The sequence below is a fragment of the Podarcis melisellensis genome, assembly GCF_964234715.1.
Source record: "Podarcis melisellensis genome assembly, chromosome: 7".
Classification (NCBI taxonomy): domain Eukaryota; kingdom Metazoa; phylum Chordata; class Lepidosauria; order Squamata; family Lacertidae; genus Podarcis; species Podarcis melisellensis.
This window is the reverse complement of record NC_138539.1, coordinates 31,832,012-31,859,415: the sequence shown is the minus strand read 5'-3', so window position 1 is coordinate 31,859,415 and position 27,404 is coordinate 31,832,012. Positions and strand designations below refer to the sequence as shown.

The 27,404-nt window shown below is 38.7% G+C and overlaps 1 protein-coding gene across 3 annotated transcripts in view; it reads right to left on the bottom strand.

The window, feature by feature from the left end:
* Positions 1-706: 706 nt before the first annotated feature.
* Positions 707-27,404, bottom strand: part of JPH1 (junctophilin 1) — a 64,300-nt gene continuing 37,602 nt past the window's right edge. The window contains exons 3-7 of one of the 3 annotated variants that reach the window (XR_014170647.1): positions 16,022-16,140; positions 9,705-10,345; positions 6,267-6,348; positions 3,188-3,283; positions 2,772-3,000 (exon numbers count right to left, since the gene is read on the bottom strand). Coding sequence is in view for 2 of the 3 variants with exons in the window: in XM_081919738.1 (XP_081775864.1) it covers positions 3,203-3,283; positions 9,705-10,345; positions 16,022-16,140 (841 nt within the window). In the remaining variant the exon portion in view is untranslated. Of the gene's footprint in view, positions 1,374-2,771; positions 3,001-3,187; positions 3,284-6,266; positions 6,349-9,704; positions 10,346-16,021; positions 16,141-27,404 lie in introns of those variants that run through there. The other 2 variants (XM_081919738.1, XM_081919737.1) reach the window with 2 other exon arrangements.

Below are 27,404 nucleotides of genomic sequence, written 5' to 3'. Positions count from 1 at the left end.
GTATTTCAGGCAAGGTAAATCCTTTGCTTGCCACTGGTTGAATCTCCTTGTAAACTGATATATTCACAGTATTAGGACTGCATTTCATTCCAAACGCATGCTGGAAAGACCTGAAATTTCATTACAGCCATGAGTACTATAGCCAAATAGAACGTTTGACTAGTGTGCTTTTAACAATTATATGGCTTACTGTAATGCTCTCACTCTTTTTGTGCCTCTAGATAAGAAATGGAAATATAGATTAGAAAGGGGTTATTCTATAGAAATAACTCCAATGGCACTTTAAAGAAAATGACATTGAATTAAAGGAAGTTTTCTCTAGTTTATGATGTGATCTGTAACTTTACATGTGCTCATAGGGTAAAGATATAGCTAGGGTGAGTAATTTTGGTGAGTTACTATGCTACTTGGTTTGAGCCCACATAATGCCTCTGAAATGAGGGCTGTGGGGTGCTTTGTATTTAATAAATGAACAATTTTATAATGTTAACTCTGGCCTTTCACTCATTCACTTTAAAGAAGCATTATTCATACCATTGAACTGGAAACTATATAAAGCATTTAATCTGTATGAGAAAGCATGGCAGGTAAGACAAGAGATTTTCATTTGTAAATGATACATATCGTTTGCTAATCAATTTCACATTTGTTAAGTTGGGGGGGGGACCACAGGCTTTCAAATATATATAAAGAGAAGACCCATATACACATTAGTAACAATTTCTTTTTATTAGAGCAAATACAGTTAAGAAAACTGTACATTATCCATTTTGGGTTCCAGAATTATAAATAAAGAAGCTCATTAGATAAAGAGTTCATTCACAGCAAGAAATTTTAAATAGACAAAGTGACATATCATTAAGTACATTGGCAGATCAATGAGCTGTCCAAAATGTAGTGTACAGTATACAACCATCTATAAATAGCCTTTTATGTAAAATACAGCTGTGCACATTTTAGAAAAATACCAACAATTTTTGATTGGAGCTTCATTTTTTAAAAAAGCTTATAAATCATACATATTTATAAATGGAAATAGCATGCTTAAATTTATAAACATTTTCAAAAGCCATGTTCTTTTTTAAATAAACATGTAATAAAATTTAAATGTCAGTTACAAAATTATTTTAAGCAATAACTTAACTGGGGTGAACTGTAGATAAGAAAGTGTGTTTATACAGGACATCAAGGCTTGTTACAATTTTAAAAACCTGAATCTCAATTAAGAAGTAGTTTTCTAAATTTAAAAGTAAAACAAGTTTTCCTTCCTTAACAAACATACAAACACAAGTTGTTAAACGTTTCATTTGCTGCCTTTCTGCTTTCTTCGCGATTTCCACACTGGTCAAAACACAGGATTCTCAAACCCACTTCTGCAAAAAATGCCACTGTATTACTGCCCTGCTTTGAGCTGTTCCAGGCTATAAAAACCATCCCTTATTCATTTCCATTTTATGGGTTGCCTCTTACAATTGCTAATGTAGTTATGAAGAAAACTCACTATTAAACCATGCAAATAATAATAGTAACATCAACAATAATTATAATTATAATTTACAAATAGGATAAAACTCCTGAAAAGTATTCTTTTCTCTCAGATAAACCCAAACCCAAACCCTTTACTTTTTATTTCTAATTAAAATGATGACTTTCAAAATGACCACTCCACGTACAATTTTCCTATAAGTAAACAAGCATGCTTTTGAGTAATATGGAATACAGTAACTACAGCAGGGAGGGGGGAAATGGATCACATCATCAAACACAGGACTGTAAATCTAGTTAAGACAAAGAATCCAAATGAAAGTTTGAGGCTTAAGTTTTAACTGGCTGAGGTAAGATTACAGACTCATTTTAACAACATTAAAAGGCATCAAACTGATAATCAGTCATTGTTAACAGACTTAAATGCTCTACCTGAATGTATTCAACATGAATCCTGACCTTTAAAAATAATTATTTATTATGTTAATGAACAGTTTCTATTGTGCAATCAGGCAAGACTGTAAATGCCAGCAAAATTTTGCAATATTGAGTTAAGATCCAAACTGCTGAGTGGCACACTTATCAAAATATTCTACCTTGCTCATCCAGTACGTCGATACATCCCGATAAATTTCACAGCATAAAAAAACAATTCTGCTTGCCACTGTCACTAGGAAGATATAAATGATGGCTTAAAACACTGTTGCATATTGCCTGCTAAGCCTTCGAGGAAGATGATTTTACCAGCTTAGGTAAAAAAAAAATTGTGAAGAAACTGAGCCTTCTAAGAAAATATCTATACTGCACATATTCTACAGGCTTTGTTTTTCTGAAGCAGGTGAAAACTACTGAAGTTTTCCAGGCTGGTCTACATTATTACATTATGGCTGTACAATGATTTTAAATAAATAGTAAATTAACAGAATCATGCATGAGCAAATGAAACACAATCTCCCAGAAAACTGCAAGGAGATTTTAAAAGCAGCAGGTAATGGAATAAGACTGGTGAGTGATGCTGCTAACTATTTCTTCTAATGAGATAGGAGTGAATACTGGAATCGCTTCCACAGCAACAGAATCCTCTGACCACATTCCTCTGGCAGTCGCTTTTCCCATCTCCCCCACCAAAAACATCAGACGGCAAAATAGTAAGGCAGCTGTTAGCTTCCATCATCAAAAGTGCAGCTCTGTACATTTCCAGTTTAGTCACACTCTTTGCTGGAACAGATGGAGTAACCAACGCAAGCTTGTGTGTGTGCACGCTCGTGTGTGAGGGTTTTTTCCCCCCACCTTGCTTGCTTGCTTCAGCTTTCAGAGGACCTCAAAGCCACAAATCCTCAGCAGAGGAACTGCTGCTCAGGCCCCTGGCTGAGTTTTCCAAGTTTCATCTCTCTTGTGTCCCATCCTAATTCCATGCCTCCTTCCCTGTGTCTGAACATGACTCGTGCCATTTAAAAGGCTGATGACACAACTGCCGAGAATTGTGGGCTTACGCCACTAGTTGTCATGACTTCACTGAAGGATCAAAACAGTTATATCATTAAGTAACTATGTTGAATCACATTCAGGCATAGCTAAAATTAAAGTGCCAATAACATTAAACTTTGCAAATAGTAAAGCTTTGTCATTTGAAATGGGAAGGATTAGAACTGAGATTTGGGGGGAGGAGAGAATTTCAGGTGAAACATGAGACCATTCTTACCTTTCCTAATTCCAATCAAGTTAGAAAATGGACAAAAAGAATGGCTAAACCAATATTCAACAGCATTACGAGGACAATCATGATTGAATTAGGACCCTGAAAGTGAAATAAAATGGAGTTTGATTACATTCACAAAAAACAAGATAATGAATAGATCAATTGTAACCTTGAACATTATGCTGCTTCTAAATTTTGTCATAATAGCAAAAACACAAGATGTGACTCTTTCTTCTTTGTACCCTCTTGCCCTCTTGAAATGTTATTTTGAAAGCAATAAATTTTGTTCCTGATTCAACACATCTTTAGTGTGATTTCTTGAGACACCCAACTATGCAACATCTTCTAAAATAGGAGAAAGTAAATAAAAGTGTGATTATCATATGGATTGAGCAGTTTTCTTCCTAGAAATCTAGTTATGCAGTGAAAAACAGAGCAACACTAAGGGCTTCAAACAGTGTATAGGTTTTAGAAGTGAGGGTGAAGATTGAAAAAAAAGTGGAAGGCTTCAACCCCATTTCACCTTGATATCTATTTGCTATACAAATACCATAAATAATATATTTTGAAGGAAGGTTTTTCTGCCTTCGTGGCAAGTGGAAAAAACAAAACAAAATTTGCTGACATTTGCAAAAGAAAACAAAGATTAGCAAAAGAACTATATTGAAATGTTAGCCCTTGCAATGTCAGTCACACATTCTCCCCTCCCTCATCTGAGCCAGATTATACAAATCCTCTGCAGAGGAACATTTCACTTTGAGATGTTTTGCTGTTAATAGATGTAAAAATGGTAAGAAAGCACAACCAACTTAACCATCACCTCTGCCTGAAATATAGACATCATTTTAATGGTTTCAGTGAAAGTGAAAAGATTATTATAAGCAGGTCATGCTTGGCCCATAAAAAGGTAAAAAATTGCTTCTTCATCTTTTTAAAAAATGTATTTCTTGTTGACTTCTCACAATTTAAAATATGTGGGTTTTCCTTTAACACAAAAAAGGAGCATATAGTCATCTGTTATCCTAATCTCCTCAAGTGGATCATGAAGAGGTGCTGTTTCTTCACCTTTCAAACAGCTGGAGCAGCACATTATGTAGAAGGTATTGGAAATGGCATCCTTAGGATGACTTAGTCCTCTGTGCCTGCAATGTGTAGCACATTGATCTGGGGCCTAACGTGGAAAACTCCCATACCACCAACTACCCGTTCTGGAAGGTGGCTGATGGTGGCCCAGAAACTCACCACAACAGGCTGTGTTTGGGATGATGCCACACATTGCTGCCGTGGCAGTTAAGACCTCAGCTCTAACCTGAGGAGAGCAGCCTCTGCTGCACCATATGCATAATCTCAGAGCAACCTTCAAAGGCACATTTCAATCCCAATATGATCCCAGCATTATTAGGGTCCATTCAGATTCAGGGGATATTGAATTAGTTTTCCTGACTAGCACTTTATCCTTTTCTAACATTCCTTTCATGCCGCAGTATCTGTTGCGTTATGGAACCGTGGCTTTTTGACCAATATACTGGCACGTCAAGCTAAATTCCATTCACAGCAGTGGGTGCGGTGTGGCACAACAACAAACACCATTGGAGACAACTTCACAACTCTTCCACTCTTGCACCTGTTTAGGGAAGTTTTTAATGTTTGATGTTTTCATTGTATTTTTAATATTTTGTTGGAAGCCGCCCAGAGTGGCTGCAGAAACCCAGCCAGATGGGCGGGGTATGTATGTATGTATAAATAAATAAATATCATGTATGCTTCTGTTCCCTCACGACTTACCCATAAAAACAGCATGGAACTGATATATGACAGTATGCTACCCAAAATTTTGTCACATTATGCCTGTGATTTTCTGGGTTAATGGGGCTACAAATGCATTATATTTGGAGCCAATTAACAGCCAAGTGATTCTAAACTTGCACTATATTCCACTAGAATTCCAGAAGTGTCTTTTATATCATGTGAAAGCTCAAATGTAATTTGGAAATCAACAGTTAGGAAAATGAAATTAACTACCATGTGAATGCAGTTTTAAATGTTACCATGGAACTAAATTTATGGATTAAGCTCAAATAAAAAGGTTTTGCTTTACTGGATTATGAAGAAAGGTAAATGGAGAGTTTCAAGGAGTGAGAATGAGAATGGGATGGGGAACCTTGAGCAATGCCAAAAACCCCGCTCTGAATTGCTTAGGCATTTTGGATTGATCAAAGAAACTGCAGAGAACTTTGCTCCACCCATGGAATTAAAAATGTGACTCTTATTTCTGGCTTTTAAAACATTAATAGTGAGACTTCAAAATGCTTTAGGGTGAAGCGCCATAAATAAGGCCTCACAGCTTTCTACAAGGGCTTAAAATAGAAAAAGGCAAAATTAGTCTCTGCTTTCCATGACTGATTTGAACAGGTGTTAGAAAGAAGCTGTAACAGAAAAGCGTTATGCATGCCCGCAATTGTCCGTACAACTCTTATATAACAGCAAGCTTAAGGCATAAAAAGGAAGCATGTAAAATGAAGAAGTAATTAAAAGCAAAAAACAAAAAACAAAGCACACCGCGGTATAATACAGTGACATATTGGCTCACTGTTAGGAGGCAGCATATTAAAAGAAAAAGACGATCAACTATAAAAAGCTAATGTTGGTTTCTGATTAGTCTACTATTATAACTAATAGTAGTTCTTATTTTTCATGCAGATATCCCTTATTTATGGAGCACAGTGAAGGGGGAGGGCTGTTGCTCATTGATCCCATGGCCAGTCTCTGTTTTCTTTGGCTAAAAGAACATCATGTACCAGGACAAGAAGGATATCCGGCTCCAAACTTCAAAAGCCTCTACCTATGAAAGCAGACAGCATTGGGCTGCGTAGACCAGCTGCTTGGCTTGATATAAGGGAGCCCCGTAACCCAATGATGTGATTTACTCACATAGTTCTATTTTTTTTCTTTTAGAATCTGTGTATCCCTTATAAACTTACGTAGTAGTTTACCAATATATTGTCATATAAACAAAAAATCATTTCAGTACTCCAAGACTTATTCAAAACATTTTCTAGCACTTCTGATTAAGCTGTCAAACCTCATCAGATAGTATCTCCAATAGCTTTGCGGTTCTCATTTCTGCGGAATGATTCACTGGAGGTTCTCTGTTTCTGAAAAGGCTGGGAGAAGAGGTAGAATAAGGAAGGTAATTCCCCCCGCCCCCCAAGGGTTGAAATAGTACTGAAGACAAAAGGAAAATCTGCAAGCAACATTATACAAAACTTCTGTGCCAACTAGACCTTGATAGCACACAAATCATTTTGGAAATACTTTAGATGCTCAAAATAACTGGAAGCTACACAGGAGATATGCTGAGGACAGAGAGGTTATCTCTTGCTTTGAAATAAGTAAAAAGCAAACTGAGCTACCTCATTTGTAGCACACATTCAATTGTATCCAATGGTGTCCGTGTAAAAGCAGAATACCCTTCTTGCATAATGGCACTAACCTTTCCCCTCCTAATGTTCCCGGCAGCCTCACCCACCCACAATTGTGCTCTGGACGTAGGAATGGTAGTGGAATTTGCTAAAAGTCCACTTGCCCATTCTCTCTGAAGTAGTTTAGCTGGAAGACTTTCCGAAAGTTCCCTGATACTTGTTTTTGTTCTTGATTTTTTTTTTTAAATATGATGACATTTATTCCAATATAATTCAGTCAGCTACCATCATCAACATTTTAACTTAACTGGGTTACTGCTAAAATGTGTAATCATTTTAACTTCTGTCTCACTGAGGTGCTAATGTTACTCATTAACCGCCAATAATTGTTTTATTTTTAGACTTTCTCTCATTTTTTTGCCCTCTGTGACACAGCAGAACTGCATACAGAAGGCACAGTCATCGTCTTACAGCTTCATGTGAATCTATAATAACTAGTAACCAAAAATGAGATTTTCTTGCATTTTGTGAACATTAAAATATAAGCCTGATGCATGTATTTTTTGTAATAATATTATTACGTTACTATAACATTATAATAAACTGTTAAATTTTCTATCATCCTGCTTATACTTATTGTTTTTTCATTATTAATGAAAAATGCTTATGATTACCCCTTCAATATATATATTTCTGGGCAAAGTGTGTGAGTGGGTTGAAGGGGTAATCATAAGTACACCCTTTGGGCTGTGGTGGGTTGTGTGTGCATGTGGAATCAAAAACACACAGTGTTAGTCCCTATATTGGTGGAGGACAGGTATTTCACTTGGCAAAATCCAAACCAACAATCAAGGAAATTCATTTACTTGACAAAGAATCAATTGCATCCTTATCTGGATATTTGGGAGACTTTCTGGAACAGAACTCAAAGAGCAGAAGAACTGTCAATGTTTTTGCTAACTCAGTAACTAAGGCCACGTCTCACTATCATCATGTTAAACTGGTATCACTTCTGTATTTATGTGTATTTTTTATCTATACAAAAGTTGCAGCAAATTTCTAGACTGCCCTTTAGGGCAAAGCCCTTGTAAGGCAACTTACATGTAAGAAAATGATCATCTGTGAAATGACCATTAAGTTAATATTTCTGTTTTCCTTTCCCTTTTATGCTTCTAAATATTAGCTGTAGTTTGGGTTTGGTGTCCTTTTACTGTGCCCTGAAAACCAGTTTTACACGATCTGCCGTCCTAGGATGACAACTCCTGAACTCGCTTTAGCCACAGATTTCTTTGCACATTCAAAAAGTTAATCCAAAATTTCAGGAAGGAGAAGGAGTCAAACATCTCTGATAAGATTATAGCCTTTGGATTATTTTCTCACATCCTGAAATAAAGGTTTCCTCAATTGTTGCACAGTACAAACCCCATGTTTGCTATAAAAGGATGCACTGTAAGGGAGCTATAGTCTATCTCAGATTCTTTTCTAAAGCACTCATTCATGCTTACAAACATACATTTCTTCAATTCACACATTGTATTTTAAAGGTGTGAAATATTTGATGGGTACATATAAAAATATAACATGAGAAGCTTCCTTAGCAGTTCTGTGAAAGACAAGAAATTGATAATCTTTGATGGGCAAGTTCTCATTTACAGCATAAACATAGTAATGTATGAATGAACCAAGGTAGTCAGCAAGGGTGTGAGTGTGTGAAAAACCCAATGAATCTTTGCTCATGAAAACAGAAGTTGTTTTCACTGGATAACACCCCTAAAATGATAGCCAGTAAATCTTGATTGGGGAAACAATCTCTGGTTTTGATTTATGAGCACAACCTGCTGTTAAAGAAAACTATTTAGTAAAATGAAGCCAATCCCCAGTGCTGAATGCAAACAATGCCAGTGAAACACTGGCGTAGCACCAGCTAATGTAATTCCAATTTAAAGTGTGAAGCAGATTCCTCCCCCTTCCCCAAGTTGCCCATAAAACTGGTGTTGAATTGCCAATATGGCCATGCTTATCAGTGATGATAAAATTAGTATTTGTTCAGCAGTCCATGTTGCATTAGGTGCCCTTCCTTAGGTGAAATCTCAAGAAGCCTCTTATCTGTGACTTTATTCCACACTGCTGCCAAAGCATTCAAAAGCTTGTCACTATGTGAGTGGGGTCAACCACACACAGATCCTTCCCCTCCAGCTGTCACCCTTAATTTTAACCAGGTGGCAACTGCATGGGACAAACCCATGTGATAAGCCTTACAGCACATGGGCAGACCCATTAGTGGCAGTGTGTGATGGAGTCATGGGTAAGGAGCTTTCGTGCTGCTGCTGCTGCAATGTCTGAAGGACATGTTAGTAATATGAAGAAGTAACTCAGTGTTTTTAGGACATTTGCAGATGGCAGACCTCCAGTGAGTCCTAAGTATTGCAGACACAGTAGTGGCAAAGGAAAAACGAAATACTTACTAGTTCACCAGGTTTAGAAATGGTGGTGGTGGGGTTGCCAGTACTGTCACTGAGCAAGCTATGCTGACCCTGCTAGCCTATTTAGACTTGCAGCAATCAAAATGGGGATTACATTAAACTGCAACCAGTCTTCAGGTATCAGGTGTGCTGTTAGAGCAGGAATTTGCAAGAATATCTGAATGGGGTACTTAGAAGCCGCCCAGTGACCTTGATATTGTAGGTTCTTCCATCTTAGGAAGACTTCTAAAGCACATTCAGAATTTAGAAGCCCTCTTCAGGCTTCAGTGAAGCCAAGCTGTGTGAACAGCTGTGCTCTGACCCCCTTCTACAGTTTAAGACCCCATGCAGACTTTTGGGTGCCTGAATAGGGTTAATGTGTGTATGAAAAGTAAAAGCCTTTCAGTGAAAGAGTCACCATTGACTTTATCAGTATTATTGAAGTGTGGTGAAAGAAAGAGAGAGAGAATTCTGATGGAGATGTAAACTAAACTGAAAACAGAAAACATAGCAGGCAAATACCACCAAATACACTGAGTATGCCTGGTCGCTCAGAGGGCGACTCATCTAAACAGCAATATCTTACATGGTTTCTGGCCTATGCCCAGACTTGAACTCCCAATGCCCAGTACCTACCATACTGACTTCTCTCTCCACTGAAGAATAGAAGTCATTATTTGCGGGATTCTTTGGTGCAACAGATTCAGGCTTCTTTAATGATTCTTTGGCATCTAACTGAATCCCAGATTTGTTGGGGCTTGGCTTCTGAGCTGATGCTACTAGTGCAAGTGCTGAAGATGATGGGTTGGCATGGTCCTCGTCTTCCCCGAGCTCAAATGGGTACCTTGTTGGATTCGGTTTCACGTAATAGCCATGGTAATGATCATGCAACTCCCCATTCTCTGTGTGGATAGGATTGTTGTGGGGTGACAACTTTGGCTGGGGCTTTACCATCATATCCTCCTTCACAGGTGCTTTCGAATAAAGAGGTTTGTTGACCACAGGTGTCACATTTTCACTAGGTAAATTCTTTTTTTCTTGGATTAGTCTGACCTCAGAGGAGGAGTTTTGCTTTTTGCCTTGTTTTGCAGGGGAAGGCTCAGCAGAGGGGAGGGGGCTTTGCCTTGGGCTCTCTTCCGGGGTCCCAGGAGGTGTAGTGCCTTTTCGATAAAAGTGGGGAGATTCTTTTGGTGTAGGTGCTTTTTCCGGAGCTTTTTCTTCAGGGTTTTCCTTAACATCTGCACCTTCTTGAAATCGCTGCTTGATATAATCAGGACCTAAATTTAACAGTGACAAAAGCAATTAAACTTGAGAACTTGTATCAAGCTACTGAAACAAAAATAAGGAGATCAATAACATTTTCCATCCAACAGACGTATAGTTTTTACTCTCTTTTGATGTTGTGGGATATTTTGCTTTTGGATTAATCACTTTTACAATTTTTTTTGAAGAAATAAAATCACGAATACTAGTGGTTTTCTTTTTATGCCCTTCTTTCAGCTAAAATATAGGAAAAGCTTTCATTAGTACTGTATTTACAGATGCAGCTTTCAAATGCTGCTGCTTCCTTGTTTTGTGTTCTCTGTCAACAAATGCACTTGGAAACGTTTCATCAGAAATTGCATTTTGAAATCGAATCAGTGAGCAAGACATCAGAGAAACCCAGGACTCTGCTCCCATTTCCACCCCAGAAAAAGAAATGTGGACACAAGTTCTGATATGACACTTTCTTTCCTACATCCTGATTTCAAAAAGTAAGCCCATGTATACCAAAATTAAAACAGGTGAGTGAGTTGAGGGCAACCTGAAACAGAACTGTGGCAAACTGCCCAGTGTTTTTACACTGCAAGTTTTCACCACTTGAAAGCATTGTTTATGGTAACATGTGCAAGTTTCAAAGTCAGTTCTTCCCGAAGCAGCTTCCAGGGTCAAGCAGCTTCATTTCTGGCATTACTATTTCTTTGAATTTCCTTCTTGTCTGCATCTGTCCAGTACTGAAGTACCAAGTAACCCATGCAGAGCCAGTAGATGCAGGCAAAGAAGAGGGCTATCACCTTGCTTCTCCATGTCTTGCGTTTGCATACACAGCCTAAAATAGCATTAGCACTTTTGTGGCTGTATCACATTTCAAATACATGGGCTGAGCCTGCAGTGTTTGCCAGTTCACTTCAATGGGCGTAGGATCACGTCTCTCATCTAATTTGCTGACTCCTATCACCTCTAAGTTTGTTTCACAGTATTACGCTTGATCAAGTTTCTTCCTTCCATTTGATTATTATCTCTTTCTCTTTTGCTTTTTGGCAGTTTTAACTCAGATTGAGCAACATTTACTCCAATTTTCTACCACCGGCTTGCAAGAAAAGGGACCTAAGTGAACCCTTTCTCCAAAGGAGACTTTACTAGTACCATTTGTACTTCTCTATCCCTCATTGGGCTTTTCGTCTTATCATCTCTGACGGTTGGTGAAAACCACAATCAAATTTCAATTTTTATATCAACCTTTTGCTACATATGTCTGCCATGCATTTTTTTAAACACATTTTTATTTTGGTTTTTAAACAAATACAAATTCTGCCATGCATTCTCAATAAACAAGAACAACAAAAATTCATTTTTTTCATTTCCTATGCATCTACCATAGCCTGATTCTTCTAAAGTTTCTAGAAGCCCTATCTTAAACAACCAGCATAATTTTAGAAGGGTTAGGGTTAGGGCAACAAGGTCTCATAATTAGTCTCTAGACCTAAAGACTTATGAACAATATAATAATTTCCAGCACATAGCCCTGAAATTCAACAGTTGTGGAACATAGGTTGGAGCCATCACTGAAAAAGCCCTGGCCCTGGTAGAGGATAGTCTGGCTTCCTTAGGGCCTGGGACCTTCAAGCTATTATTATTCATGGACCCTAGGATCCTCTGTGGGACATACCATGAATGAAATCCTCAGTGTTTCATTTAATATTTATTTGTTTACATTCATTAGTCATAGGAAATTGGAGGCTGCCTTATACTGAGTCAGACTACCAGGTCCATCTAGCCCAGTACTGTCAACACTGACTGGCAGCAGTTCTCCAGGGGGATTCAGGAAGGAGACACTCTCATTCCTACCTGGAGGGGCTGAGGATTGAATCTTAAACCTGCTGCAAACAAAGCACATGCTCTACCCCAGAGCTATGGCCACAATGACCTGGTCCTCAAGGTTAGGTTACATTTTCATATGTTTATATATCACGCCTCAGTGATTATTTACAGAGAGTTCACCCCTCCCCCCAATGAACACACAATAACATCAATAAAACAACAGATTAAAAACTACTGCAGCAGAAGAGTTGCTCATCAAATAAAAAAGGCCTGCTAAAATGAAAAATCACCTTTCGGTGCCAAAAATACATTATTGTAGGTGCCAGACAGGCTTCCTGGGGAGATAATTCCCATAAACAGGAAAGAATGCTGAGAGAATGCAAAGGCACTATAACTGTATACCAGATCTGTCTCATCACATAACCTAAAAGCATATTGAGAAAAACAAATACAGAAATAAATCCTAACCATGCAAAGGAAAATTCTGGGAATCACAATTAAAATGGTGTTCTTAAAACAAATTAATATAACACGAAAACCCTCTTCACAGACAGAGTTTGTAAGCAAGGTTCCCAGTTAGGACAAATATTAATGGCAGCTATAAATATATATTTATAATAAAGACAATGAATGTGTCTGGCAATACTCCATGCAGAAGCCTCTAATTACTCATCTTCTGAGCATTTTAAAGGGCCAGTATAAGAAAGGATAGAAAAGTTCTGGCAACTTGTTTCAATTGCGTGTTACGATGCTTAATGCTTTCCCTAGAGATGTAGCTTTTGAAAAAACACACAACTTGCCTCCAGAGTTTCATAGAAAAGACTAAAGAAAACTAGAATGTGATGTTCCTTGAAAGGCTCAGAATCCAAGAAGAGAATTGATGTTGTTTAAAACTGCACTCTTTCAAAGGGCACATTATTTTTCATGAGAAGCCGAAGAGACATATTTTGTGAATGCAATTATCAGACAGCATTTTCAAGAAACTGAACATGCCCATGGCATTGTGTGTTAAAGGACAGTGAGACATTAGGAGCCTCAATGTACACAAACCATTGGAGAATAAGACTTTGTATCAAATCACAGTTGGCCCATGTAGCTTAGTATTGTCTCAGTACTGACTGATAGCGACACTGTGCTGAGGACTGAACTGCAAAACCTTTGTGTGCAGTCACTCCTCCCCACATTTAGTTCACATGCACTGACATTTTTATGGCTAGCTTAGTGTTGTCATATGTTCGGATTTCCCCGGACATTAGTGGGATTTCAGTGGCGGAAGTGACATCTGGGGGGAATTTCCAAAAAGTGGCGTTTCATCCGGGATTTTCTCCTAAGTAAAGGTCAACAGATTTTCACTTCTTGAAATATGGCAACCCTAGCTAGCTTACTGTGACAACTCAGCGAGCTCTTTGCTACTGTGTCGATTCCACATCCTGCCCCTAGAATACACCTGATGTGACTGTATATTTATTATCACATAGCACGTATGCAGTTTATATATTTTTTCTAATGATTCAAATAGCTGAGTAACAAAAATAAGTAACTCCCTCTTGCTCACTTTAGTTATGCAACATTTTCTGACATTCAGTAAAAAGATTACAACAGTAAAAACATGACAAACTACAGCAAGGGTGGCATAAGCAACAAACAGTTGTATAGCTGTAAAAATTAGACCAATAAATTTTTTTTCACTCATAATATCTGGCAGAGATTCCTTATATTCAGTTTTAGTGTAAGAACTGACACAGTTTAGTGTAAGAACTGACACATTTGTTTCATAGGTAATATTTTCAGCCAATGAGCTAACTGATGTTGGTACTTTGAAAACTGGGGAGACTGTTTTAATTTCAGTATATGTGGACTCTTTAAGTGGATTGTGCTCACTTGCATTCAAGGGGAAAAAGACGCTCAAATAAGGCAAGATGCTAACTGCCTTCAGTTTCTTTTCTTTCCATAAAAAACCCACAGTCTTGTGGAGTTCCTATGTGCAGATGTGTACTCATTAAAGGACAGATTGCTTGCTTTTCATGCTAAGCATTTCTAGTCAAGAAAAGGGTAAAATTACATTTCCCCACAATATTGTCTTTCAGGACAATTTGACACAACAAGAGACTGTTGCCTAGCTACAGTCAGGAAGTGCAGAGAGCTGCCATGGCTAGAAATGGGAACTGTCAGATTTTTGTGCTGATGTCACAAATGAAGAGCAGGTTGATGGGTAAGGTGTGATGTGTATTTAAGCTTCAGGGCAGCTCAATCCATCCAGCAAACCTACTGCGTCCCCCTGACTTGGAAAAAAATACGAAGGCTTGGACTATGCTTACCTACGTGGAAGATGTACATTCTGGCTTCTAGCTCTAGCTTATTAGCATTCAGCTGCCTAAGGTCTAAACTAGGCAATATGGCAAGGTTCCATGATCAAATCTACTATTCCTTCTAGCAGCTTCACTCCCATAGCACCAATTTGTCAGCATATGCTCACACATTTCCACTGTCTCATCTAGTTTTGTCCTAAGGTCTATGACTGGCAGGGAGGACTGGGGCTATCTGATGCATCACTGAATTTTTTGTAGCACCTATCAGCAAGCTTTGGAGCTATTACAATCTAACTGACTTAGGAAACAGAAACAACTGGGAAATGGTTATCTGTGGATAACAACTTTGAAATTCTTTTCTTTCTTCTGAAACATTTAGAATTCCATTTTTTAAAAAACTTTTTTATTTGCCAAGTACTTAAGGCTGGGTGTTTGGTTTTTGTTTTTGGTAAATAAGAGTCTGTTAAACAGGTGACATCATTTACGCATATGTTACATCAGAAATGTTTTAAGCTACATATTATTATATGTAGGTGAAAACATATTTCAAACTTCTAACATGAAGAAAGTAAGCACCTATCTATAAATAAGTAACATGGCAAGGGCTTTAAATTACAAGAGCTTTACAGTGGCATTACTACAGGCTCATATATCTTCTTGTGTAGAAATGCCGATATACATTCAGGCAGCTGGTGTAGCATTCGGAATGAGGGCTCCAGTTCAAGTCTCAGGACAGTTATAAACTCACTGGCCTTAGACAAACTATCTCTCAGCCTCATGCTGCATTACCCTAGTATGAAGATGATATTGCTCAATAATATGGGTCCTAAGTAATGTCCTTTTAAAAATGATTTCATGATGGAACAGATATGGAAACCTTACACTGTATTAGCTTGTTCTCTTTCAGATAACGCAACACCTCAAACATGCATAAACTTAGACAGAACAGTCCTCTGAGGACACGTTAAGTATCTTGCTTAATATCTGGATTAAGGAGCTGAATATGAATCAGGACCCAAGAATATATGCCAAAGGTCACATGAACCTTTCAGGCAGCTATTCTGTAGAACATGTCATTTCTTTCCTTTCCATGTTAGCCTTTGAAATGGAACTATTAAGCCGCTCTTTGGTATTCAGGGGAAGACATGGATAAGAACATTTTTTTATCACGGTACTGTATTTCTTTAAGCCATGTTCCAGTTTCATGACACAAATCTTTGACCTGCTGGTTAAAGAGCCTCCTGCCATGTCACTGGGATCAGTATGTGGGCCAGTGAAGAAATGGTTATATTTTGTATCTATTGCAGCATCACTTTTGCAGGGATTGTTGAGCAGTGCCTTAATATGTTTATTTCTGTAAATCCTCATGCCTTCTGCAAATCACAAAACCCAGAGCATTGCAATGTTGTGGAAGGTGTGACATAATGTCCACTTGCTTGTGCAACAAAAATCAACTGGTACAATGGGAATTTTGGGTTGTTTTCTCCCTGTCCCCCCATCCATCTGTTTAAAATGATGCAGAAAACATCATTCGCCTGCAAACTCACTCAATTCCCATGTTACCTGGCTGGTAGAAACCCGGGGAAAGTTCTCTGGCAACTGCTCTGGCGATGTCACACTCCTGACGAGCAGATTGGCTGGCTTGATCTGCAGCATCAGCTTTAGCCCTTGCGTGCGCAGTTCTGTAGAAGGCATTAAAAATGTGTATGAGCACAGCTGTCCTTTGTATCAATACAAGTAATTCATATAAATATGAAGAAAGCCCATCTAGTCCAGCATCATTCTCCCAGGGGGCAACCACATGCCCCTGGGAAGCCCAAAAGCAAAGCAACTTGTGATTCCTGGCAACTGGTATTCAGAAGCCTATTGCTGCCAACAGTGGAAATAAGCCATAGTCATTGTGGCTAGTAGTCACTGATAGCTACTACAGAAAATTCAACACACCAATTTCAAAGGCAATATGCAATATACCACACAAGGCATATTGCCGCTACAGGAAAAAAAGCAGAGCAAAATGTAAAGGTAGCAGAGTGCTTAAAATGCCACAATATTGTTGTTTCTGCTAACAAATTTACTATGCCAAAAGTTCATGTGGACCACTGTGTCGTTTTTACTACAATAAGCTAACATGGCTACTGCCCCCTGGATTCCCCCCCCCCCGAGCATTTGCTACAAACCATTCAGCACCATGGATCAAATTCATGGGGGCAGAGAGCTATAAATAGTTGGGCATCAGTTTGAAGAACAAAAACAGCCGAAAAAGTAACATAAGCAAAGATGGGCGCACATCTGAAACCTTATTTGCCCTTGCTTGCATTTGTTGTTACCTCAATCACATTGACACAGACGGTCCAAAGATCAAGGAAGAATAACAGGAGGAACTGTACTGGTAACATGTGTCACAGGTAAAGTATAAAAGGTGAGAGGCAGACAGTATGAGACTATATAACAGTATACCATTTCCCCAAGAAGCATGTGAATAGATCACAAAATGTAAAAATAATTTGCCTTCTTTTGTTCTTCTCCATGTGAGTCATTTTAAAGGAATCCTGGGAACTGAAGTTTGTTAGGATGCTAGGAATTGCAGCTCTCTTGGAGAGTGAGAGCGAGCAAGCGAGCACATCATGATGCCAGCTTGCCTATCCCACCCAGCCCCTTCATCTATGTGTATGTATGTGGATAGAGTGAGAGGTTTGAAGAGGATAGTCTATTTGATGGAGAACTCTGCACAACGAGGCTTCTAAATTACAGAAGCACTTACATGTACAGAGCATGGTCCCTTCTTCTGATCTTTACTTTCCTGTGCATGAAAGACATTGCAGACAGGGATGTGATTCTGCTCTCCCTCCCTCCATGCAATAATTTTTGGAGCAGAGTGCCTGAAAGGTGTTTTAGTATACATATTTGTGTGGGTACATCTCCATGTCTGCAAATGAGATTGTGATAAGTACCTTGAGAGTGTGGTATGAAGGAGAAACCACCAGAGCTCCAACTAGAAGATGAGTGGAGGGTCCTCCTTTCTCTTTGGGCAGAATCCAGAAGCCCAGCTCATCAATGGGCTTCCTAGCTGTAACCCATATAGTATAAAGTGGGCTTAGCCTACTGGGGCACCCTCCAGATCTTTTGGACTACAAGTCCCATCAGCCTGAGCTAGCATGGCCAATAGCCGCAATGATGGGAGTCCAAAATGTCTGGAAGGAACAACATTAGACTGTTCCAGGTATGAAAGCTTTTGAAACTTGACTGAATAAATATTGTAAATGGATGCAAAGCCAGTCAAAATACAAATCTCTCAAAAGGCAAAAACAGTCCTTCAGTGTGAAAAAGAAGATGCATTGTTATTCCCACCCTGCCCACAAACACAAGAGTTCCTTATTTCCCATCCACGTAGCAAACTATCTTCACTTCATTTTCCAATACATTTTCATGTCTCGCACTTGTGTGTAACCAACCTTTTCTGTCAACAATACATATAAAAATACATATACCGAAGCAGTATGTCATCACATATGCAAGCAAGGGAACAGCCTTTTGCACGCATAAACACAAATCTTGTCTTGATTTTTATGTTAAAACCTAGCTTCAATAAGTTATCACACCATTTCCCATTTATCTTCACTCTTTATCTTTTTATACTGTTCTTCTAACTATCATTGACACTTATGCCAATTCAACACATGCTAAAACTCTCAAGCTCTGGCAGTCCCTCTTTTCTGCCCTGACCTGCTGTTCACCCTATGCTTGGGCCCCTGCCTTCTGCTTTTCTCTTTTCCCTCTATGGCCTCCCATAGCACTTGGCTCTCACCCATTCTTCCTGACATTTGTCCTCTCACTCTCTGCCAAACCAGCAAGTAGAGAGTGGCATTTGAGGTTTGTTATAATTTATGCCATTCTTTCCGTAAGACTTCCTTTCTCCCTTCTGATTCTGAATCTCAGCTGCTTCTGCTATACATGGTGTGTGTGTGTGTGTGTGTGTGTGTGTGTGTGTGTTTTGAGTTATTTTGCAAATTACTTTCATTCAAGAGCTGCTTCACACATTAAGGATTTACCACTGTTAAGTAAAACCATTTGTACACACATGTAATTTGCTCTGCATGCATGTAACATTTGGAAGTTAGAGTCCCTCCTTTCTCAGAAGGCTTCTTATGCTAACAAAATTTGGGGAGGAGAAGTTCCCTTGTACAAGAATTCAATCCTGGGTGTCTATTTTTATATATAAAGTATTAATGTGCATACAATAGACTGGTATTTTCAATGTTTTACAGGTGATTTTTACTCAAACTGTTACATAACAATATAATATATGTATTATTCTGGATGATTTCCCTTCACCTTCACTGGATTTTTCCATACTCATACTAGAGTTTGAAAAATTCTTTCTTTCTCTGTTGAAAGGAAGGAAATTTTTGCTTGCAGAGAACCACTTGCACCAGTCTATACTGACTTGCGAACAGGTGTATGCATGGCTGGTAAACAATGAAAAGCACAAATTTTGCCTCAGACTTTGCTGGATGATGTAAGGAGAAAGGTAAGGTGACCCTTACTTCTCCATGCACAGAGCTGCAGTTGCTGTTTCACAGAAACATGGACTCCTAGAATTGTTGAGTTGGAAGGGGTCACAAGGGTTTTTGCCCAACCCAGGGCTCGAACCCACAATCCTGAGATTAAGAGTCTCATGCTCATGCTGTACCGACTGAGTTATCCTGAGCCTAAACAAGCTCCTGGGAGAGAAGTGATTTAGAGAATAAAGAATTTTGGACAATATGGTTCTAGGTCCAATGCCAGGCCTTTTCTTTAAGTCTAGCAGCACCAGCAAGGGATTACTGATGCTGTGTTCTGTTGAACAGATCATCCTTCTGGTAAGTGCAGACTCCTACACAGTGGGACATTTATCAGAACTCTTGTGCGTCACATCTTTGTACAGAAAGTACTGACAGATGGAATAAGAATGTGCTGCTTCTGTCATCACTGTTATGGGTATATCTACTCGTCTTATAAAAAGAACCTCTTCAGTTTTCACTTTTTAAAATAGCTCCGGAATTAAAATATATTAAAATCAATTGATCATTTTGAGTATGTTGAGCTATTTCCCACATTTCACTAAGAGAACCTGGAATGAAATTTCCAGGTATGAATTAAGATTCTGAATGCCTTTGTTGGGGGTTAAAATACGCACCCAGAATTCAATGCTGGCCAAGTCCCTTTACTTAACAGCACAGACGAGTGAAGCCATACATACACCAGGTTTGAGAAATCGAAACAGTCCTGTGTATGTGGATTACATCTATGTATCTCTTTTAGAAAAATAATGTGAGGGCTATCTTTTCTAATAAAATCTGAAACCCATATTCCCATAATTTGGTTGCTCCAACCCTTTAACACTCAGTGTATAAACTTTGATAAGTTAATCCATATAAAATTGAAAATGACATATATTCTGCAACACTACACAGGTAAATATCAAAATTAAAGATACACTAAAAAGCATTACCTAACTCCAAATGCCTAGCACATAAATATATCGCTTCCAGTATACTTGAGTCTCATCAAGGTTCCAAATGTGCCAAAAAATATAAAACAAATAACATTAACAATGAACAATATATAAATGGCCTAAGGTAAAATACCATTATGATAATGTAATCCTGTAACAATAATTAAATTGTGTTATCCTATAAAGGCCCAATACTTACTTGGAGGGGAGAAAGCCAGTTAGACAACAAAAATTATCAATTGCACTGCTCCCCACACCACCGTGTCTTGTAAGTAAATAACAATATTTCCATTAACTGCCTTCATCAATGCTGCTGCAGAAGCAGTTTCTCCTAGTCCAGGTTTCCATCCCTTGGTGGCAATTTTATTTACTTCTTTATAAGATTTTAACAAGGCAGAAAGAGAAGACTCACAATTCTGTTTCCTGCTTTTGTTTGCAAGATCAAATATATCATTAAAAATCTAGCTTAAAATTTCACCTTAATCCATTGAAATCAATTCTAAAGACTAGGTGGGGTTGGAGTTGTTCCTTCAAGCTGTTGCTTGGCCCTGTGCATGCATGCCCCCACCCCTAAATTGTTCACAGTATTGCAGGGCCATGATGTCATAGCATTTCTCCCATCTTTTGATACTAGGAGGCAAGTTCCAGTGAATGAATTAAGAGAAAGACTGACCAGTGTCAAAGTGATAATTCTTTTAATTCTACAGAATCACATGCTACCTCTGTTGTTAGCATGGATTTTTCGCAAACAGGGAAAAGGAAAGGAGAGAGCAGCAGCAAGTATAGACTGCTGGCAGCAGGCTTAAGTGACTGCAAAGTCGACCTCCAAGCACAGTGGTACCTCTGGTTACCTACTTAATTCGTTCTGGAGGTCCGTTCTTAACCTGAAACTGTTCTTAACCTGAAGCACCACTTTAGCCAATGGGGCCTCCCGCTGCCGCCATATCGCCGCCGTGCGATTTCTGTTCTCATCCTGAGGTAAAGTTCTTAACCCGAGGGGCTACTTCTGGGTTAGCGGAGTCTGTACCCCGAAGTGTTTGTAACCTGAGGTGTTTGTAACCCGAGGTTCCACTGTACGAGATTCAGGGAAGAGGGAAGGAAGAGCTGGTTGGAGAAAGAAATACAGAACTTGTGAAAACAGGGTGGGTTGCATTGCAAAGCAAGAAGCCGAGAAAGAATTTGTGGGAAATAAGGCATATGATTTAGTCATTGGCAAGCTGGCTGTTCAGTTCACCAAATGTTAGCTTACCAACAGCCTTAAATAAAACTTTTATTAAAAGTTGTTGCTACTGAGTAGTATCCACTGTTCACGGTGTAAGCTTTCAGTCAGAGAAAGAGAGTTATGCATCTATGAATGGAGCAACACTGGAGCTCATCCACTTTCTTCACATTTTAAAAAAGCTTGCAGTATCCTAAGAATGCATTTCTCTTCTCTTGTTTCCGATTGTGTAATGGGTTTGAGAGCAAACTATTGGGCGTGGTTTACTACAATATGAGTAAACATACATATGCGCCATGATGAGCACAACAAAATGTAAGCCAATTTAATTGTACACTTGGTGGGAATTTTACTACTGCAGGAATCTTCACGTAATTCACAAGCACTTAATCTTAAAACAAAGAAAATTGGGGGGGGGTAGTGTTTACATTTTATGCATCTATTTATTACGCCACAACAGAATATGTACTGAGTTCTTTAAATTAGTGAAATTTAAGGAGCCTAGTGACATGCAACAATACAACTTCAAATCTATCTGTCTATCTATTTGGCTATCATCTACCTACCAACTTACCTATATCTATCATCTATTAACATTTCCTATAGTTACCTGACACTTAAAGCAAAATGTAACTTTTATAAAAGATGTGAAGAATCACAGCCTAACGAATTCCACCTTCATGGTTGTATTGTCCCCCATGAACACCTATAGACAATTTCCAGTCTAACCTATCCTTACCTGCCTAACAGGAATATAGGAAGTTGCCTTATATGGAGTCAGAGCACTGATCCATCTATCTCAGTTCTGACTATGCTGACTGGCAGCAGCTCTCCAGGATTTCAGTCACAGGACATTCCCAGCTCTACCTGCAGGTGCCAGATTAAGCCTGTGCCCTTTCCCAAACATAAACATTGACACCTATGTCTTGGTGATTGAATTGCAAAAAATATTACAATACCTCAATTTACTCCTGATCATAACAAGTATATTAAAAGCCTTTGTATACAGGAATTGTAGGTCTGCTCACTTGTTTTTAACAGGTGTTCACTGCTCCAAAAAGTCCAGTTTGTTCCCTATAATAAAGTTCTACTAATAAAGCATGCTTTCCAAGCTGAGATAAATGACTCAAGCCTTGGTATCAAACGCTGAATATCAATATTTTAAAGTGTTATTTCCCATGATTAGCCTTTGTTCACAAGCACATAATTTCCACCGATCTGAAAAGACATTATGTTTGGATAGGATGATGGAAAGGTTTTTTTCTTCAGCAAGTAAAGTAAAACTGCAACACACTGCAAACTAACTACCATTAAGCAAATGGAAAATTTGTCAGAAATCCAAATACATTTCAAGTAGATCCTTTAAAGCAAACTCTAACGTTCCGAATTAAGCGAGTACTTAGCTCTGTCCTGTACACTTTCATTGAAACGCTTCACTGAATTTTAAAACATGACCACCACATGACCTATACCTAGTTATGCCGGTGGACTGATCAACCTACATCAAATGGCTGAATGATTAATGTGCTTTAGAGAGACACCAGGTACAAAGTGACCCAGCCTATCATCACATTAGCATTATTTTCGAAGTAGAGCCCAAAATTGTTCAGAAATGAATATCTACTTTAGGTCAAAGAGTCAGAGTAATACATTCATTATACCATGAGTTTTAAAGAGTCTACTTCTCTATTAGGATGCAACAGCACAGAGCAGTGGCTCTCTGAGCGTCTTGGGCTTGCTGATCAGAAGTTTGGCAGTTCGAATCCTGGCAATGGGGTGAGCTCCTGTTGCTCTGTTCCAGCTCCTACCAACTTGGCAGTTTGAAAGCACGCTAGTGCAAGTAAATAGGTGGGAAGGTAAATGGCATTTCCGTGCGGTCTGGTTTCCGTCACAGTGTTCCGTTGCAGCAGAAGCGGTTTAGTCATGCTGGCCACATGACCCGGAAAGCTGTCTGTGGATAAACGCCGGCTCCCTCAGCCTGAAAGCGAGATGAGCGTTACACCCCAGTCGCCTTTGCCTGGACTTAACTGTCCAGGGTCATTTACCTTTACCTTTTACCTGTTAATCAAAAAACGATTTCATGACTCAGTTCTGTCTCTGCAGATGTTTCTAATGCATTAACTGTGGCTGTGTTTACGTGTAATGATAAGCCATGGACAGCTAGTGTATTTGATGGAGGCATTAGTAAATCTGCCAGATGTGGAAGGCTCCATTTCAACAGGCATATTCTTCTCCTTTCCACAAGTTCCAAGGAGAATTTGCTTTCCACATGATGCTTGAACAGACACTGCATAGACCATCAGCATTGCTAGCTGGTAGGGGTATAGTTTTCATCTTCAAATTGAGGCCTCTCTAGCAAGCAGATCAGTTGCATCTCTTAAGATGAACCCTGGAGGATAAAGCCAAAGGCCATCATCCTGTTTCTTGCAGTAGCCAACTCTATGAGTATGGGAGAACCTCCTTTCTAACTTGCTTTTGAAGCCTTCTAGGTTGGTGGCCATCATTACAGCTCGTGGGAGCAAATCCCATACTTTAACTATGGTCTATGTAAAGAAGCACAGTACAGTAGTTTCTTCTGTCCATGTTCTCAACACTATGCATAATTCTATTCAGCTCTATCATTTCCTTTGAACGTCACTTGTCTTTTCCCTATTATTAGAAGCTGCAAGCATTTAGCTGATAAATTACAGCAATAAATAAAACACTAATTAAGACTGTACTTTCCCCTCTTTGTGAGTAAAAATCTTGGATTGAAAAGGAACTTCTAGTATTATGTTTATTTTATTTGTTAAAGTTTTCTTTCAAACACACTCGAGTTATACATCTAAGACTGTGTATAAGGCATTTACGACATTGGCAATTTTATTTTAAGTCCTCTTTCTAGTGACTCCTTACATAGAATTCACTTTTTTTCATAGAGTGGAGAGATTACAGGGGTTTGGACTAGATGGTTCTCTGAGTCCCTTCCAACTCTTACAATTCTATGAAGTTGCTCAGATTTAGATCCTAAAAAGGGAAACGATGAATATTGAGATTGCTGCATAGTGTTGACTCTGGAAAGCATTCATGTTTAATAGGCTTGAGCCTGAAAGATTTTCATGAGGTGATTAGGATATCTAAAAAAGGTCAGCTAATTTGATTCCTGGAAAGGATAAAAGCCCATAGAGGCGTGATGGCTTTAAATGAATCACCATGTTGAAAGATTGAGAGGCCAAGTTTGATCCTGAAAAAAATGGATCTTTACTCCACTACTATGAACACATCATAGTATTAAAATGAACAACAGTGGTTTACAGAGCAGAGCTAGAACAAGAGATCCAATATGGGAACAATGTTTTGGAATTATAGCAAGGGGTACACTTAACAGGGATAGAGAAAGCTTGGTGTGGACCATTTCCCCCTCCACTTATTTGCAAAAGTAAAACAAAACATTCATAATTTTTTTTTGTTCAGTGGGTTAATCCAGCAAAGTAGAGACAGTATGTGTAAAAAAGATTACACTCAAATGTTTCAGGAAAATAATAATAGTCATGAATGCTCAAGGAGGAAGGATGGGGTGGGAGGAACATAAAACAAATGAAAAATATCCCAATTAAGGAGCACCTTTGCAAATGTGAAATGCCACAGAAGTTAAACATTTTCCTTTATGCGGATGACATCAACATCTTGACAAGGTAAAGAAGCGAAGTATAACTAAAAGCAAAGCTGTTGTGTGATTAATTTTTTTCAGCACAGAGACCCAAAGTTGTTCTGCCCAAATTGGTTAACCATATACAGTACTGGCTCTAAAATAGAGACTAAACCATGGCTGACCACCCAGAGCAAGAAATAACAAACAGAAAAGGGAATAAGACATCTGGGTAAGTTTACTGTTTCAGGCTGTGATAAACACAGGTAAGATTATTTACTTTAGCAGGACAGCATACCTCTATAATTAAAAAGCAAAGAAGTATGATTTGTGTTTCAGACCTATTGGTTTTAGTCAAGTATAAACTCATTCATAAATTTAAATCAATTACTCAATCTATTAAAATGCATATAATTGACTGACTAAAAGTTATTAACATAGAGACCAAAAAAATAAACAGAGGCATTTACATGCAACCCTGCCCTTAAGAAATGCAGAACTGAAATTATCGTCAGTCTCCACTATTGCAAAAAATAAAAATGTCTATAACCATAAATCAGTTTCTAACTAAACTCCAACTAAACAATCACAAATTATTAAATAAAGCATGGCTGGATAATACAGCAATATTAAGAATACATTGGATAAATAACAAAAAAGCAAACTACCGTACTTTTCTGAGTATAGGGATGTTTGTTTGTTTTTACTGAAAAACTATGTTTAAAATAGGGGGTCGTCTTATACATGGGTAGTGCCTAGGAGAGACTTGGGATTGGATGATGGCGCAAACCGGAGATGTTCTGCAGTGTGTTACTGGTGTCTTTGGCAAGGGGTGGCGTTGATTGGGTGTTGCTGCGGCAATTAGGCGGGCAAGAGGCTGCTTCTGCTGGTGAGGGGACAGGTGTTAGGAGGCTGTTTACTCCGTGTGCGAGTGTTACCGTCGGCTAGGCAGGTGAGTGATATTCAGCAATCCTCCCTAAAAATTGCTCAGCAACTCTGGGGGCCACCCTCACCCCCAAAAGCTCAGCAACTCTGGGCAATCTCCCCCCATTTTCTAAATTTTTAGGGGGCGTCTTATACATGGTGCGTGTGTGTGTTATACACAGAAAAATATGGTAAATCAGCCACGACTATGGCCCAGAGACAGAAATGGAAAGACAGATAATAGGAACTCTGTTTCCAATTTTGTAATATGCACCTCTTGAGTAAGCAGGGCAGTTGCCTCTTGGTTAAAGGAAAAAGCAACTATACTTAATCTCATGAACCTGTAGCAAACTCGAGTGTGTTTGAAAGAAAACTTTAACAAATAAAATAAGCATAACACTAGAAGTTCCTTTTCAATCCAAGATTTTTATTCACAAAGAGTGAAAAGTACAGTCTTAATTAGTGATTTATTTATTGCTGTAATTTATCAGCTAAATGCTTGCAGCTTCTAATAACCCTATGCTTACACTTAATGGGAGTGTTTTCCATCTGAACCTCACTCAGTTTTAAAATGTATTAAATCCTAATGCTCATTATCTTAATGTTCATAAACATGAAAGCTCCACTTTCCATCACAGTAGTCTATTGAGATATGGGCCTTATTTGGATGGAATAGTTGACAGGGACTGTAAATGGACACATTTACAAATGGGAAAAGCTGTTGAGGGCACCAAACATACACTGCAACCACACAAAACATACACATGGCAACCAATTCTATTGGCTATGATAGAGTTCTTGTTTCATGTATAATTTCTGTATAGGAGGGGGCCCTGCAGCTTCATGGACAACTTGTTGGTAATCCCTAGTTCAGCATTATAGGAAAAAGCTCTACTGAGTTTGTGGCTAGTATGCCTCCTCTTCCTCTTCTGGTGCAGATGTGAGGCAATTGGAAGCTTCCACAACCTTGGTCCTGCAGATGTTTTTGGCCTACAACTCCCATGATCCCTAGCTAGTAGGACCAGTGGTCAGGGATGATGGGAATTGTAGTTTCAAAACATCTGGAGGGCCGAGGTTGAGGAAGCCTGCTTTAGATTAACTGCAACTTGTCACAATTAATCTGAAATGGAAGTCTATGCAATAATATCCAAAAATCCTTTGGAGATCTTCCCCACTCTGCAATGGCTAGATGGCAGAATTGAGCTATGGGAATTCAGTCAACGAACAGCCCAAAAGATCAAAACATTATGGATATTCAAAATACCTTTCTTTAGAATCAAAGCACACCAAGAGAATTTTGTTGAAACAACACTGAATAATTTTCTATTTATGTTTGTGCAAAGGATGAGCCATAATATAGCCTATGAAATATTACTCAGCTAAGAAATATTCAGCTAAAAGATAGCCTTTTGACAGTATTACTTATTTATAAAAATTCTAATCTGCCCTTCATAGAATCATAGAGATGGAAGGGACCATGAGGGTCATCTAGTCCCATCACCTGCAATGCAGGCATCTCCACTAAAGCATCCATAGTAGGTAAGGATTCAGCTCGCGGATTGGGTCCAGTTTATCACCACTACCTTATTGTCTGCATCCCTTTTGGTGGAATTCCAGCATCCTGTTCTCACAGTGACCAGATGCTGATGGGAAGCCTGAAAGCAGGTCCCTGAAGGCAACA